This window comes from Oncorhynchus mykiss, chromosome 1 (assembly GCF_057628025.1).
Source record: "Oncorhynchus mykiss isolate SJ-2025 chromosome 1, ASM5762802v1, whole genome shotgun sequence".
Taxonomy (NCBI): domain Eukaryota; kingdom Metazoa; phylum Chordata; class Actinopteri; order Salmoniformes; family Salmonidae; genus Oncorhynchus; species Oncorhynchus mykiss.
Genome location: NC_143022.1, coordinates 28,461,054 through 28,475,319, shown reverse-complemented (window position 1 = coordinate 28,475,319; position 14,266 = coordinate 28,461,054). Strand labels below are relative to the sequence as shown.

Here is a 14,266-nt window from a genome sequence, read left to right as displayed (position 1 = left end):
CAGCCTCGAGTCTTCTTGGGTATGACACTACAAGCTCTTGGCACACCTGTATTTTGTGAGTTTCTCCTATTCTTCTCGGAAGATCCTCTCAAGCTCTGTCAGGTTGGATGGGGAGCGTCGATGCACTATTAGCTATTTTCAGGTCTCTCCAGAGATGTTTGATCAGGCTCTGGCTGGGCCACTCAAGGAGGTTCAGAAGCCACTCCTGCGTTGTCTTGACTGTGTGCTTAGGGTGGTTGGAGGGTGAACCTTCACCCCAGTCTGCGGTCTTTAGCGCTCTGGAGCAGGTTTTCATCAAGGATCTCTCTGTACTCTCTCTGTCACCTCCCTGATAAAAACTTCAGTTTGGCCGGGCGGCTAGCTCTAGGAAGAGTCTTGGTGGTTCCAAACTTCTTCCAATTAAGAATGATGGCGGCCACTGTGTTCTTGGGGACCTTCAATGCTGCATAAATGTTTTGGTTCCCTTTCCCAGATCTGTGCCTCAACACAATCCTGTCTCGGAGCTCTACGGTCAATTGCTTTGACCTCACGACTTGGTTTTTATTCTGACACACACTGTCAACTGCGGGACCTTATATAGACATGTGTGTGCCTTTCTAAATCATGTCCAATCTATTACATTTACCACAGGTGGACTCCAATCAAGTTGTAGAAATATCTCAAGGATGATCAATGGAAACAGGATGCACCTGAGCTCAATTTCGAGTCTCATAGCAAAGGGTCTGAATACTTTCTGAATGCACTGTGTGTGTCTGCATACAGTGGACACCTAACCTTATAGGCCTATGCATGCAATGCTCTGAGACATTTAATGCTCAAATCGCTGACAGCTAAACCGTGTGGTGGACAATTATTGTTTTAGGAAAGTAGCCTATAAACCAATACAAAAATAGGCTATTACGTTTGGAAACTTAAAAATTATAATATTTTTTGCCTGCATAACCTCGGACGCCAGCCGCACCAATGTATCGGAGGAAACCCCAACTGACAACCAACATCAGCATGCAGTTGCCTGGCCCTCCACATGGACTCAATAGAGCGAGATGAGCCAAGCAAAGGGTCTGAATAAGGTATTTCAGTTTTATATTTAATACATTTCCTAAATTTCATCACCTGTTTTTGCTTTGTCACTTTCTGAATGGACTGTACATTACTATTTTTGCTTTCAGTACATGTCTGCACACCAACAAAACAGCTTATAAATGGTTAGAACAAAGACGAGAACAGACAGATGAAGAAAAGGTCTCGTTTATGACAAACAGTTGGCCTTTATTAACTTTACCAGCCTGTGGAAATCAAATATACACCCTGTCTTTCAAGTAGCCGTGAGATACCCACAGAACGCCTATGCCCTCATTGGTGATGTCACTGCATTTCCTTTCTCGTAGAAATCTTAAAAGGGAAAAAAATGTCAATCAAACATCAGTGACTGATATCCTTTACATTATATAGAGAAGAAACAACAGAAAGGGGACTTGGATACAGAGTCCAAAGTTTTACCCCACTGGTAGAAGACACTGACAAACCTCTCCAAAAAGAGTTGGATGTTAGTTATACACAATGGATGCATCTTGTTATACAAAACTAAAGCTATACACAACGGAAGCAAATTGTTTATCATAATAGCCAGGCCACTCATCTGTCTTTTTTTTTTTTAGCAATAAGTGCTCCAGTAGCAATTAGCCCCTGACAGCTTGGTTCACAGTGACCTCTGCTGGCTGGTGACTGGGGTCTTATCAAATCAAATTTTGTCACATGCGCCGAATACAACAGGTGTAGACATTACAGTGAAATGCTTACTTACACGCCCTTAACCAACAACGCAGTTAAGAAAATACCTACAAAAAAGTATGAGATAAGAATAACAAATAATTAAAGAGCAGCAGTAAATAACAATAGCGGGACTATATACAGGGGGTACCGGTAGAGTCAATGTGTCAATGTGCAGGGGCACCGGTGTTGAGGTAATTGAGGTAAACATGTAGGTAGAGTTATTTGTGATCGTTGTTCATTGAACAAACAATGAATAATGGGTTTGCTATGTTACCATTACAAAAGGTAGTGACTTGTACAAGAGTGGCCAGGGTGTTCCAGATCATTGAGTAACATGGGTAAGTTGGCTCTGTTTCTGGTCTCTGAGTCAGTCTGGGACTCTCCAGAAGATACAATGGCTATGTCCTCAGAGTGTAGTGGACAATCAGTACAGGAAGATAAGGGACTTAGCAGCCAATCTCTGTAAGTAATATTTGCGATGTCATTCAAGGAATATAATTTCCTCATGTTTAAGAATGTTTTGAATATATTTTTTTTCAGCACAGGATTGTGCTTGGACAGTGTCTCCAGGCCGTGTATCTAGACTAGAGGAACCCTTCTACCATGCCAACATAGTATCAAAGCACTGGATTGTGAATCACTGAAGGAATGAAGTATCGCTAGTTTAAAAATAAGCTTCTTTATGGAGCTGTTTGTATTTGTGTGGTTAATTCCATAAAACCATACCTGCACATGTCAATGTTCATATTTACAAAATCATACAGAAACAAATTATATTACAACATGAACAAAATAACCTTCCTTCAGCAGTTATTACAGCAATTTGGTTTTACACCTTAAAGACTTGTGCAGAGACAAATGACAGGAAATAAGTACTTAGAACACATGTGGACATCACATACAGTAGATGCCAGCTGGACAATTCCTTCCCCACAATTGTATGGTTTCACTCGGGAAAGCAATCTATTCATGAATGGCATATGTTCCATGGACACTGCTGAACTTAAATGTGTAGAAAAGGGGGAGTTATGCCTTCCAAACAAATAGCCATCCAAGAGCAATGCAGTTGACCGACTTTAATAGAAAAACTTTAAATAGCTCAGCTTTCTGTACATAGGCCTACTATTGGCACCCTCCTTCGACAGAGACTTGTAAGTGTATCTGTGTGTGAGTGACTGAGTACAGTTTTGTGCTTGGTTTCATCCCAGCAGAAGGCCTGACAGTGCATTCAGGTCCCTCATGTAGGGGTTGTCACTGAGGATACGGTCAATGCGCTGCTTCTGGTCGGGGAAGATATCGTACAGCTTCCTTTTGAGCTCTATGGTTTCCGAGGGTGACCGCTGGGGAGGGGGAGAGGGTGTTGGGCGAGGGGTGTTTGATCGCTGAAGAGGGGGTGAGGGGTGAGGAGGGTGTGACCTCTGTGGAGGTGGTGAGGGTGTTGGGTGAGGGGGGTGCCACCCAGGGGGCCCAGAATGTGGCCAGTGGGAGAGTGGCCTCATCTGGGGGGTAGCTGTGGGGCGAGGGACAAATGAGGGGCGAGGTGCAGACTGCAGAGCTTGGACAAAGACAGGTTGCGGGGTGGCTCGGGGGTCTGGCCTCAGAGGAGGTGTGACTGGGCTCCGTCTGTGAGAGAGACACACATATGGTCAATACACATACCTCTGCAGTAAGGTCATACTGTATAAACAATACTATCATCTCCTTTCACACACACCTGTTGTCCTTCCGTAAGAACACCTCCAGGTGAGGGCCATGCTTCCCCAGGGGGTCATCTGGGATCATAAAGTGGTCCTCTACAAAGGTAAACTGCAGAAGCCTGGAAAAAGGGGCCAGTCAGTGTGAGAGGAGAAGGTAATATATAATCCAGGGATTATATAAAAGAGTGCATGTCTGATGATTGGTTAAAAGGCCTTCACCTCTCTTGGATGATCCTCATCCATGCCTCTGATGTATTTACAAAGTCCCGCAAGTTGTCATTGGTGACGATAACCCCTCCTGTCTTCTCTGCCAGGTGGAGCAGAAACCTGTAGGTGAGAGAGAGATAAGATAGACCGAGTCATCTGACAGTGAGTCAATATGGATGACAGTAAGGAATGTGGGCAAGGCTGTGGGACAGAGTGAGTTTAGGGTGGAATATTTCAGGTATTTTACAAATGTTCCACCACGAGAATAAATTACTTTTCTCCCGGGTAAACTGGTATTTTCCACCAAAACCGGAAGTGTCATTCAAAAGCATTTAAATAGGCCTGTGTCTGGATTGATTAAAATTCAAGCCTGATGCAACCTGAGCCTGATTTAAATGATTGTGCGGTTATCCAATACATAGGGTACTGCATATTACGCACTGGAATTACGCACCTCGTTCAAACCATTATAAAGCAGAGAGAGAACATGCGACTCTGGTGCAGCACATGCGGCCTACAAAGTTAAAAGTATAGGCTAGCAAATTTGTTTAAACATTTTCATAATATTTCCACTAATGTTATTAGCCTACCTCCTTTCTCTCTCTAGTGTTGCTTCATTCCTTCCTCACTTTCAACAGTTAAGGACAACAAAACGTGTTTCATTTATCTTCATCATTCTGCTATAGTTATTAACTGCTATAGCCTACGGCCATCAAGCGTTTGCCCTTCTTTCAAAATACCCGTGAGTTCTATTGGCTGCTGTATTTAACAAACAAGAGCTTGTGTCCCTCTTTGAATAATCTATTGGTATAAGAAATGCCCCAAAAATGATGTCCAGCAAGCTAATCTAGTCTAGCTTTTCCTGCATGGGACTGCGAGAGCTAAGGATACTTAAAAAACATTTTAAAAAGAAGAGACCAGCGGCGCACAGGTGTGTACATATTGCGCAAGAGAGGTTATACGTTAGAAGCTTATTATGCATAACCCACCATTCATGAACTAAATAGAAGGCTAACAAGGCATTGAATGTATTACCTGAAAGAGGTAAGCTAGGACATCATATCTATATAGATCTATCCATCTAGCAATCTTGAACAGGATTTTGTATTTTGAATGCAGTTTGAATGGAACTGATGGGTGAGAGAGAGTGCTCGCTCCTGTTTTAAAACTCTGCAGCTGCAATAAAAACAAGAGAGACCCCGGAAGCCAGATGGCGATATGTAAATTAGCCGCACATTCGGTCTTTGTTACTGTAGCACAGGCTACGCTGCAGCAAATGTAGGTCTGTCCACCTGTCACCACACCAAAGTCACCATGATGAGATGATACACTACATGAACAAAGGTACGTGGACACCTGCTTGTCTAACATCTAATTCCAAAATCATGGGCATTAATATGGCGTTGGTCCCCCCTTTGCTGCTATAACAGCCTCCACTCTTCTGGGAAGGTTTTCCACTAGATTTTGGAACATTGCTGCAGGGACCAACTTCCATTCAGCAACAAGAGTATTAGTGGGGTTGGGCACTGATTTGGGCGATTAGGCCTGGCACGCAGTCGACATCCCAATTCATCCCAAAGGTGTTAGATGGGGTTGAGGTCGGGGCTCTGTGCAGGCCAGTCAAGTTTGCTTTGTGCATGGGGGCATTGTCATGCTAAAATAGGAAAGGGTCTTCCCTAAACTGTTGCTACATATTTGGTAGCACAGAATTGTCTAGAATGTCATTGTATGCTGTAGAGTTAAAATGTCCCTTCAATGGAACTAAGGGGTCTAGCCCGAACCATAAAAAACACCCCCAGACCATTATTCCTCCTCCACCAAACTTTACAGTTGACACTATGCATTGGGGCAGGTAGCGTTCTCCTGGCATCTGCCAAACCCAGATTCTTCCATCGGACTGCCAGATGGTGAAGCATGATTCATCACCCCAGAGAAAGTGTTTCCACTGCTTCAGAGTCCAATGGCGAGCTATGTACAACTACAGCCGACGCTTGGCATTGCGCATGCTGATCTTAGGCTTGTGTGTGGCTGCTCGGCCAAATAAACATTTCACGAAGCTCCCGACGAACAGTTCTTGTGCTGACGTTGCTTCCAGAGGCAGTTTTGTACTGAGCTATTCTGTAAGGCCATTCTACTGGCAATGTTTGTCTTTGGAGATGGCATGGCGGTGTTCTCGATTTTATACACCTGTTAGCAACGGGTGTGGCTGAAATAGCCAAATCCACTAATTTGAAGGGGTGTCCACGTACTTTTGTGTATATATAGTGCAGGTCTACATATTGAGATGGGCTGTCGGTCCCCACCCTGAGCATTGATGATTCATCATGCAGTGACCAGACAGAAGGTTGTAGAGAATTCAGATTTAGACATGGCATATCATTTAACACCCTGCTGTTCATATAAAACATGTATATCATTTACCGGTCTCTTGCAGTTATTTATCCCGGGAAAAGGGAATGGTTTTGGGTGGTAAATCTCGGTAACCGGGTTCCTGCCATTCAACCCTACTGAGTATGGATGAGGTGGCAGCAGGGAATGTGGGCGAGGCTGTGGGACAGGGTGAGTATGGATGAGGTGGCAGCAGGGAATGTGGGACAGGGTGATTATGGATGAGGTGGCCGCAGATGACAGAGGGTGGGCTGGCTGTATGATGTGGTGAGATGTGTGACTCTACCTGTCATCATGGGAGGAAATCCTCTGTCCACAGACCTCTCTGGAAGGAGTAAAGGAGAGCAGACGCAGGTCTTCCAGTTGGTTTAGGTAATGTTGTTCTATTGAGACACGTGGAGAAAATACACATATTAAGACCATATCCTTAACAGAGCACACATAAGGTGCTCCACATGTTTCTGTCTTATCACCATTCAAACAGTAATATTCACAACTATTTGCCAAAGTACAATCATCTTTCTCCTGACCAAAACCTTGGCTGGCTGAACTACCGGTACATTTCATGTCACTTCTTCACCCCCCAAAACCAGAGGGAGGAGATTGAGCCCAGGTTGGGGTGGCCTGTGCTGTGGTATGTTTTTGTTCTGACCTGTGGTGTAGCGGTCTCTCTTCTGCCTCCACTGAGGCACAAAGACAGTGATCTCCCGGTGGCCCTGCCTCCAGAAGGCCTCCACAGCGATGGCTATCCCCCGGCAGGAGAAGAAGCGGTGGAGACCATGCCTACAGAGGAGCACAAGGAGGAAGGGTTACTTAGGAATGGCTTATAAATAACCATCCTAATACATAAAGTGATTGTTGTATTTCAGATTGACAAATTGAGGATTGTCTTCAGACAGTATTGTCACAGGTGAGTAACAAGTAGGGCTGTGACGGTCATGGAATTTTGGATGACTTATTTGCGGTCACCGCTATAACCGTTCAAATAGCAAAAAGCTAGTAAAAAAATTGAAACTTTACCCAAAAGAAGCACATTTTACACACATTTTCTCCTCTCCTCCAATCCTGATCCCAGCTGCCCACTGCACTGAAGATAGGAAACACTGTCACCACTGATAAATCCACCATAATTGAGAATTTCAATAAGCTTTTGTCTACGGCTGGCCATGCTTTCCACCTGGCTACTCCTACCCCGGTCAACAGCACTGTCCCCCCCACAGCAACTCACCCAAGCCTTCCCCATTTCTCCTTCTCCCAAATCCGTTCAGCTGATGTTCTGAATGAGCTGCAAAATCTGGACCCCTACAAATCAGCCGGGCTAGACAATCTGGACCCTTTCTTTCTAAAATTATCTGCCGAAATTGTTGCCACCCCTATTACTAGCCTGTTCAACCTCTCTTTCGTGTCGTCTGAGATTCCCAAAGATTGGAAAGCAGCTGGGGTCATCCCCCTCTTCAAAGGGGGTGACACTCTTGACCCAAACTGCTACAGACCTATATCTATCCTACCATGCCTTTCTAAGGTCTTCGAAAGCCAAGTCAACAAACAGATTACCGACCATTTCGAATCTCACCATACCTTCTCTGCTATGCAATCTGGTTTCAGAGCTGGTCATGGGTGCACCTCAGCCACGCTCAAGGTCCTAAACGATATCTTAACTGCCATCGATAAGAAACATTACTGTGCAGCCGTATTCATTGATCCGGCCAAGGCTTTCGACTCTGTCAATCCCCACATCCTCATCGGCAGACTCGACAGCCTTGGTTTCTCAAATGATTGCCTCGCCTGGTTCACCAACTACTTCTCTGATAGAGTTCAGTGTGTCAAATCGGAGGGTCTGCTGTCCGGACCTCTGGCAGTCTCTATGGGGGTGCCACAGGGTTCAATTCTTGGACCGACTCTCTTCTCTGTATACATCAATGAGGTCGCTCTTGCTGCTGGTGAGTCTCTGATCCACCTCTACGCAGACGACACCATTCTGTATACTTCTGGCCCTTCTTTGGACACTGTGTTAACAACCCTCCAGGCAAGCTTCAATGCCATACAACTCTCCTTCTGTGGCCTCCAATTGCTCTTAAATACAAATAAAACTAAATGCATGCTCTTCAACCGATCGCTACCTGCACCTACCCGCCTGTCCAACATCACTACTCTGGACGGCTCTGACTTAGAATACGTGGACAACTACAAATACTTAGGTGTTTGGTTAGACTGTAAACTCTCCTTCCAGACCCACATCAAACATCTCCAATCCAAAGTTAAATCTAGAATTGGCTTCCTATTTCGCAACAAAGCATCCTTCACTCATGCTGCCAAACATACCCTTGTAAAACTGACCATCCTACCAATCCTCGACTTTGGCGATGTCATTTACAAAATAGCCTCAAATACCCTACTCAACAAATTGGATGCAGTCTATCACAGTGCAATCCGTTTTGTCACCAAAGCCCCATATACTACCCACCATTGCGACCTGTACGCTCTCGTTGGCTGGCCCTCGCTTCATACTCGTCGCCAAACCCACTGGCTCCATGTCATCTACAAGACCCTGCTAGGTAAAGTCCCCCCTTATCTCAGCTCGCTGGTCACCATAGCATCTCCCACCTGTAGCACACGCTCTAGCAGGTATATCTCTCTAGTCACCCCCAAAACCAATTATTTCTTTGGCCGCCTCTCCTTCCAGTTCTCTGCTGCCAATGACTGGAACGAACTACAAAAATCTCTGAAACTGGAAACACTTATCTCCCTCACTAGCTTTAAGCACCAACTGTCAGAGCAGCTCACAGATTACTGCACCTGTACATAGCCCACCTATAATTTAGCCCAAACAACTACCTCTTTCCCTACTGTATTTAATTTATTTATTTTGCTCCTTTGCACCCCATTATTTTTATTTCTACTTTGCACATTCTTCCATTGCAAATCTACCATTCCAGTGTTTTACTTGCTATATTGTATTTACTTCGCCACCATGGCCTTTTTTTGCCTTTACCTCCCTTATCTCACCTCATTTGCTCACATCGTATATAGACTTGTTTATACTGTACTATTGACTGTATGTCTGTTTTACTCCATGTGTAACTCTGTGTCGTTGTATGTGTCGAACTGCTTTGCTTTATCTTGGCCAGGTTGCAGTTGTAAATGAGAACTTGTTCTCAACTTGCCTACCTGGTTAAATAAAGGTGAAATAAAAATAAATAAATAAATTGCATGTGCTGCAGGAAAAGACTCCTTTGCTACAACAACTTGCTGAAACATGGAGCAACAAACTTCCATCATGCTGTAGAGTCACTGCCTCAACTGCAGGTGTTATGTTTCTGAATGCCCAGCCTTCCGTCTTCAGTCAGCTGTTTGTCCAAAACACAAAATTGGCCAGTTTTGCGTCCTCTTGAATATGAATATGAAGTTAATTCAAATTCAAATAATATTTTACTAAAACTGCTATGACGGTTATTTTGTGACTGTCTATCCTTAATAGTCAATTACACGATTATAAAATTACTGTGCCAGCCCAGTTTGAGATAGAAAGCCACTCAGAAAAGTAACACATTGAAGGTGTGAAAGACGCTCTGACATCTACAAAAGACGCAGCCTAACAGAGTAGAATGTCCCTCTGGTCAGAGACAGCTTTTGGCAGGAAGTTAGCAGTGCTGTGATCCAGAAATAAAGATATGGTGAGTTTCAATGCAGCCTTTAGAACATTCTACTTAAAATTCTACCCAGAGTTGTTGATCCCTCCCAATACACTAATCTCATTCTATATCTAAAAAAAAAAAAGTAGGGTTTGTTTCTATTACTTGGAGATTGCTGGAAAATATGGGCAGATAGGGGGTCCAGTAGATCTCATTAGAACCGTTACAAACAAACTGCCAGAGGATATTGTGAACACACACCAGCTTAAAACACACGTCTCATTTTGTGGGGCAATGCAAAGTCAAGGGAAGTTCCCTCTTAAAGAGAAAGTTGCACATCCTGTTTGAACTCACTAACTGCAGCACCACTGACGTGGATAGTAAAATCACCGTGTCAACATGGAAATGTAATCGCCAAATATACAAAACTTTATTTCCCCTTGTAATTTTCTAAAATAAAACCCCCATACTTGTTCATACTTGTATGTCCCTATAGCATATGTACTCTGAGATCTTATCATGAAATGTGATTCTGATGTCATTCGGATGAGGTAGGTAGCCTAACTCAGTCCACACAAACTGAAGTTAGCTCTGCCAGTCAGATTAGTCTGAGTCTGAAAGGGTGATACCTCTATTACAATTATTCTGACTAAAACAACTTCCAGTAATGACTTCAGTGGACAGAATAAGACACAGAGGAGAACTGGCAAGTTGAGAGAGATAGTTGGAGCTATATTACTGACAATTATTTTATAGAGATTTTCCCATGTGGACAGTCATTAGCCTTGCCAAAGACATGGTGGCCATGCCTTAAGCCTACCTACTCATACACTGAGGGTTACTGGAAGAGCTCTCAGCTATGAGCTTTTATGTTACCCTTGAAAGTGAGGGTTACACTCCTGCTTTCACACACACACCAACGCTCACATAGGCCTACACACAGGTGGTTCCAGACAGTCATATCTGATGACGAGAAAATGAGTGTGGGCTCAGTGTTGTTCCACATCCTCCTACAGAGGGTTGTATAGAAAGGGGAGGTTACTCACGCCATGGCCACGTTGCTGCCGTCAATGATGATGTGGCGGAGATCAGGGTGTCCAGGCTCGTTCTGTAGGGTCAGGGTGTAGGGGTTTCTCAGGGAATCATGGAAGCGGGTCGTGGCAGTCAGGGGTGGTGGAGCAGGCTCTGTGCGAGGTGGGGGGACTCTGGCTGACAGGGTCTGATAGGAGCAGCCTGGCCGTGTGTCTGCTGGCTGGGTTGGGCGCTGTGGTGTGCTCCGCAGTGCCGTCACACTCTCCACACGTACCGGACCCATGGTCTGAGCCCCTCCCCGGGACAGGTAGTCCATCCTGGGCCCCGATGGAAAATCCATCTGCTCTGCCATCCTGGCTTTACTGCTAGCCAGTGTGTCTGTGCTGTCCTCGTCATCATTGATGGTGATGATATCGTAAGCAGCCCCCTGAGCACTGCTGCTCCTTTTTAGTGTCATTGTCTGCAGCATGCTGCTATACTGTCCCCTCTGGCCAACACCATTGCTGCTGGGTGGCTTAATGTTCTCCTTGGACTTTACATTCAGGGCTCGGTTTGGGACTCTATCTATCCCTCTATCCTTATCCCTGGAGTTGAAAGTAGAGGAAGAAGACTCAGAGTTGTGGGTTGAGGATGCCCCTCCCCGCTGTCTCTCTGTTCTTTGGCTCTCCTCCACAATGCACTCCAGCAACAGAAAAGTGTCCTCTGTCTGGCCCGTCTCCTTCACCACCCGCTCCACCACCTCCTGCTGGTAGCCCATTGTTCTGAAGAAGTTCACCAGGCACCGCAGGTTGGTCTCAGGGCTCACAGCCTCCCCGTCATCCGCACCATCACTAGAGTCCAGCACCATCAGCCCCATGTTGGTCTTGGAGAGGGTCTTAGTTCGGCTGTCACTGGCCACAGTGTGGCGCTCTCTCTCCATCGACTCCTCTCTCCTCTCCAGGGAGTACTGTCTCTTGGTGTCCCTCAGCTCGCTCTCCGACGAGCGGCGTTTGTGGGAGGGCCGGACGCCATTCAACAACCCCGTCTCGGCCCCGGATGCAGCCCCAACCGCCTTCTCCTCAAAGCTGGTGTCCAGGATGCGGTTGGAGAGGTCAGTGACAGGAGTGCTGCTCTGGGAGCGATCCTGGTCCACGTCTATAACCCCAAAAGGCTGAGTGGGGCTCTGGGCCAGACCTAGCAGCTCCTCCTTCAGGGCGCTGGGCAACAGGAGCAGCTCCATGGCATACTTATCATCTCGCTCCTCCACAAACGTCTTGAAGGTGCGTTTCACGGCCGGCTCCCTATCTCCGGGCAGGCTGCGCTTCTCTTGGAAGAGAGCAACAAACTGCTGCACGCGGCTCTTTGCCATGATGACAGACTCAAAGCAGCCCAGCAGGCGCAGTGTGCCTGGCTCCAGCATCACAACTTCAGCGCTGGTGTCCCGCAGCAGTCGGTCAAGGAACAGACCCCGGGCACCGGCAAAGATACAGTGCATGTCCACGGGGTAGTGCTCCTCCTGCTGCAGCTCTGGATCACAAAGGCCTTTCAGGTACTCCTGCAACAACACAGGGTCAAGACCAGTTAGAAAAGTAGACATGACAAAAAAATATCATCATACACACGAGAAGGTCCACATTCAAAGCTTAACAGGGTAATGCGCCAATTGAAACTGATAGCATGATGCACAGGGATACCCCCTCTACGCCTACTCAAGAAACTTCACTCATCTTCACTGACAACTCTCAGTCAACTCTGTCATCACCACATTGACTGTAAATTGGCGAGATTAAAACGTGGAAGATGGGAAGTTGTCAGAAACCAACTGAAACCCAATGAGGAAATCTCAACCTCTTTCCAGAAATATTTGATGAATCAGCCTCAAGTTTGGCTATGTCAAAGAAGCACCTGTCACAGTGTGTCTCCTCTCCATACAGCGGACATGGTTTCCTGATGACTACACACTGGAAAGATACATGATGAGGCAAGACATAACTGTGTTGGGGTTTCCGTTTTCTGTGTTCTCAATGGGGTGGGAGGAGATTCCAAGTTTACTGGCACCAATAGTAATCGTTTCCGCGTTGTCGAACAGGTGACATTGATATTACCGAATCCGGTGATCTGTACATTGAACTTTACCTGCCCGCTTCACGATGTTGTCAAGGGAAAACTCAAGGCACATAAGTGTAAAAGATGTAGCCTAGCTAAGACTGGTGTTTTTAGAGTAGTAGAATGAACGGGAATCAGTGTTGAAATGAAAACAAAAGGAACGCCAAGAACAGCTTGTCCGTCTGTCATGCAATTCGGGATCTTACGGAATGATGTAAACCTGGCCGGACTCTAACGTTAGATCTATAATCTTTAACGTTACTGATATATTATCTGTACAGTTAATTTGCTAGAAGGCATATGACACAGAGCCTTATCAGATTATGAAACTCAAACAACTTCTCAATTAGCATAGTAGCTATTCCATTCGGTACACCATGACCATGCGATTGATTATACTGCCTGATTTGTCGCTTACATTTCTGGATGGCGCTTCTCTACTAACGTTAAATGGCTGTTTAACTGCCTGACAAAAATAAATAAAACAATATAAGAATGGGTATCAATGTTATAAGCCTCAAGCTAATTTCAATAAGTCACAGTCAATGTTTACCTTTGCCCTCGACACGTCGTCTCTCTTCCCCTTGAGTTGAAGCCATATCTGCCTTGATGCTGTACTACTGTGGGCTCCAGTGTCCAAAAGGCCGATAATTGTGAAAACTACCCGGAAAACCTGTTCTACTCTAGGCTTGGCGCATTTCAGTTCTTCTTGCTTGTTTTCAAAGACAGCAAATTCGTCCACTGTCAGGGACTCTTGCTGTTGTTTGCTCCCTGTTGGCGACAGCCTGTTTCCCAGGGGTTCCTTACAGGTTACCTCGGTGACTCGCTTCATACCGAGAAGGGGCCGCGTTGTTGACATTCTGTTTTTGAATATGTCTGTCCCTGTTGACAACAGATCGTTTTAATATCGTAACCATTCGGTGTCATTTTGATCTTTATCCTCCTTCATGGTTTCCTTCTATCGGTCTTCCTCTTCTATGCGGTGATATATTAGCTAGAGTGGTCCAGTTTTAAGACAACTTTTTACATGTCAACCCCGACGCATCCGGAAAGTCCCAGTGATGATGTCATCAAAAGACGACAATATGTACGGTATGTGTTTATTTATCTCATCCAAAGAGAAGATCTTATAGATATTTTGACTATCTATTCAATATCTTTAGCAAATTTTTTATTTTTTTTTGTAAATAACTTAGCTTCCCTTGGAAAAGAACAAACAACCAATGTTAAAGTCCAGACACATCATTGTCAAACAAATTATAATGGTCACAAGGGCAATTAGTGGGACATAGGTTTATCATCCAGATAAATATGAATTATAAACCAGTCATGTTATAATAGATCATTTTAACCAAGCACATTTGTGAAACTCCAGAAATACCCGTATTCGTGCAGCTGATTCGTCAATTCATAGCTGATCTAAAATTATACAATTACACCACCTACTGGTGA

At 45.1% G+C, this 14,266-nt stretch overlaps 1 protein-coding gene across 1 annotated transcript; it reads right to left on the bottom strand.

Annotated features, from left to right (window-relative positions):
• Positions 1-1,248: 1,248 nt before the first annotated feature.
• On the bottom strand, positions 1,249-13,893 carry LOC110520073 (NEDD4-binding protein 1). Its single transcript, XM_021597099.3, has 7 exons — positions 13,368-13,893; positions 10,744-12,263; positions 6,718-6,848; positions 6,352-6,448; positions 3,690-3,797; positions 3,488-3,589; positions 1,249-3,396 (listed from the first exon to the last, which is right to left on the bottom strand). The coding sequence occupies exons 1-7, from the start codon at positions 13,671-13,673 to the stop codon at positions 2,973-2,975; spliced, it is 2,688 nt and encodes an 895-aa protein (XP_021452774.3). The 5' UTR covers positions 13,674-13,893; the 3' UTR covers positions 1,249-2,972.
• Positions 13,894-14,266: the final 373 nt, after the last annotated feature.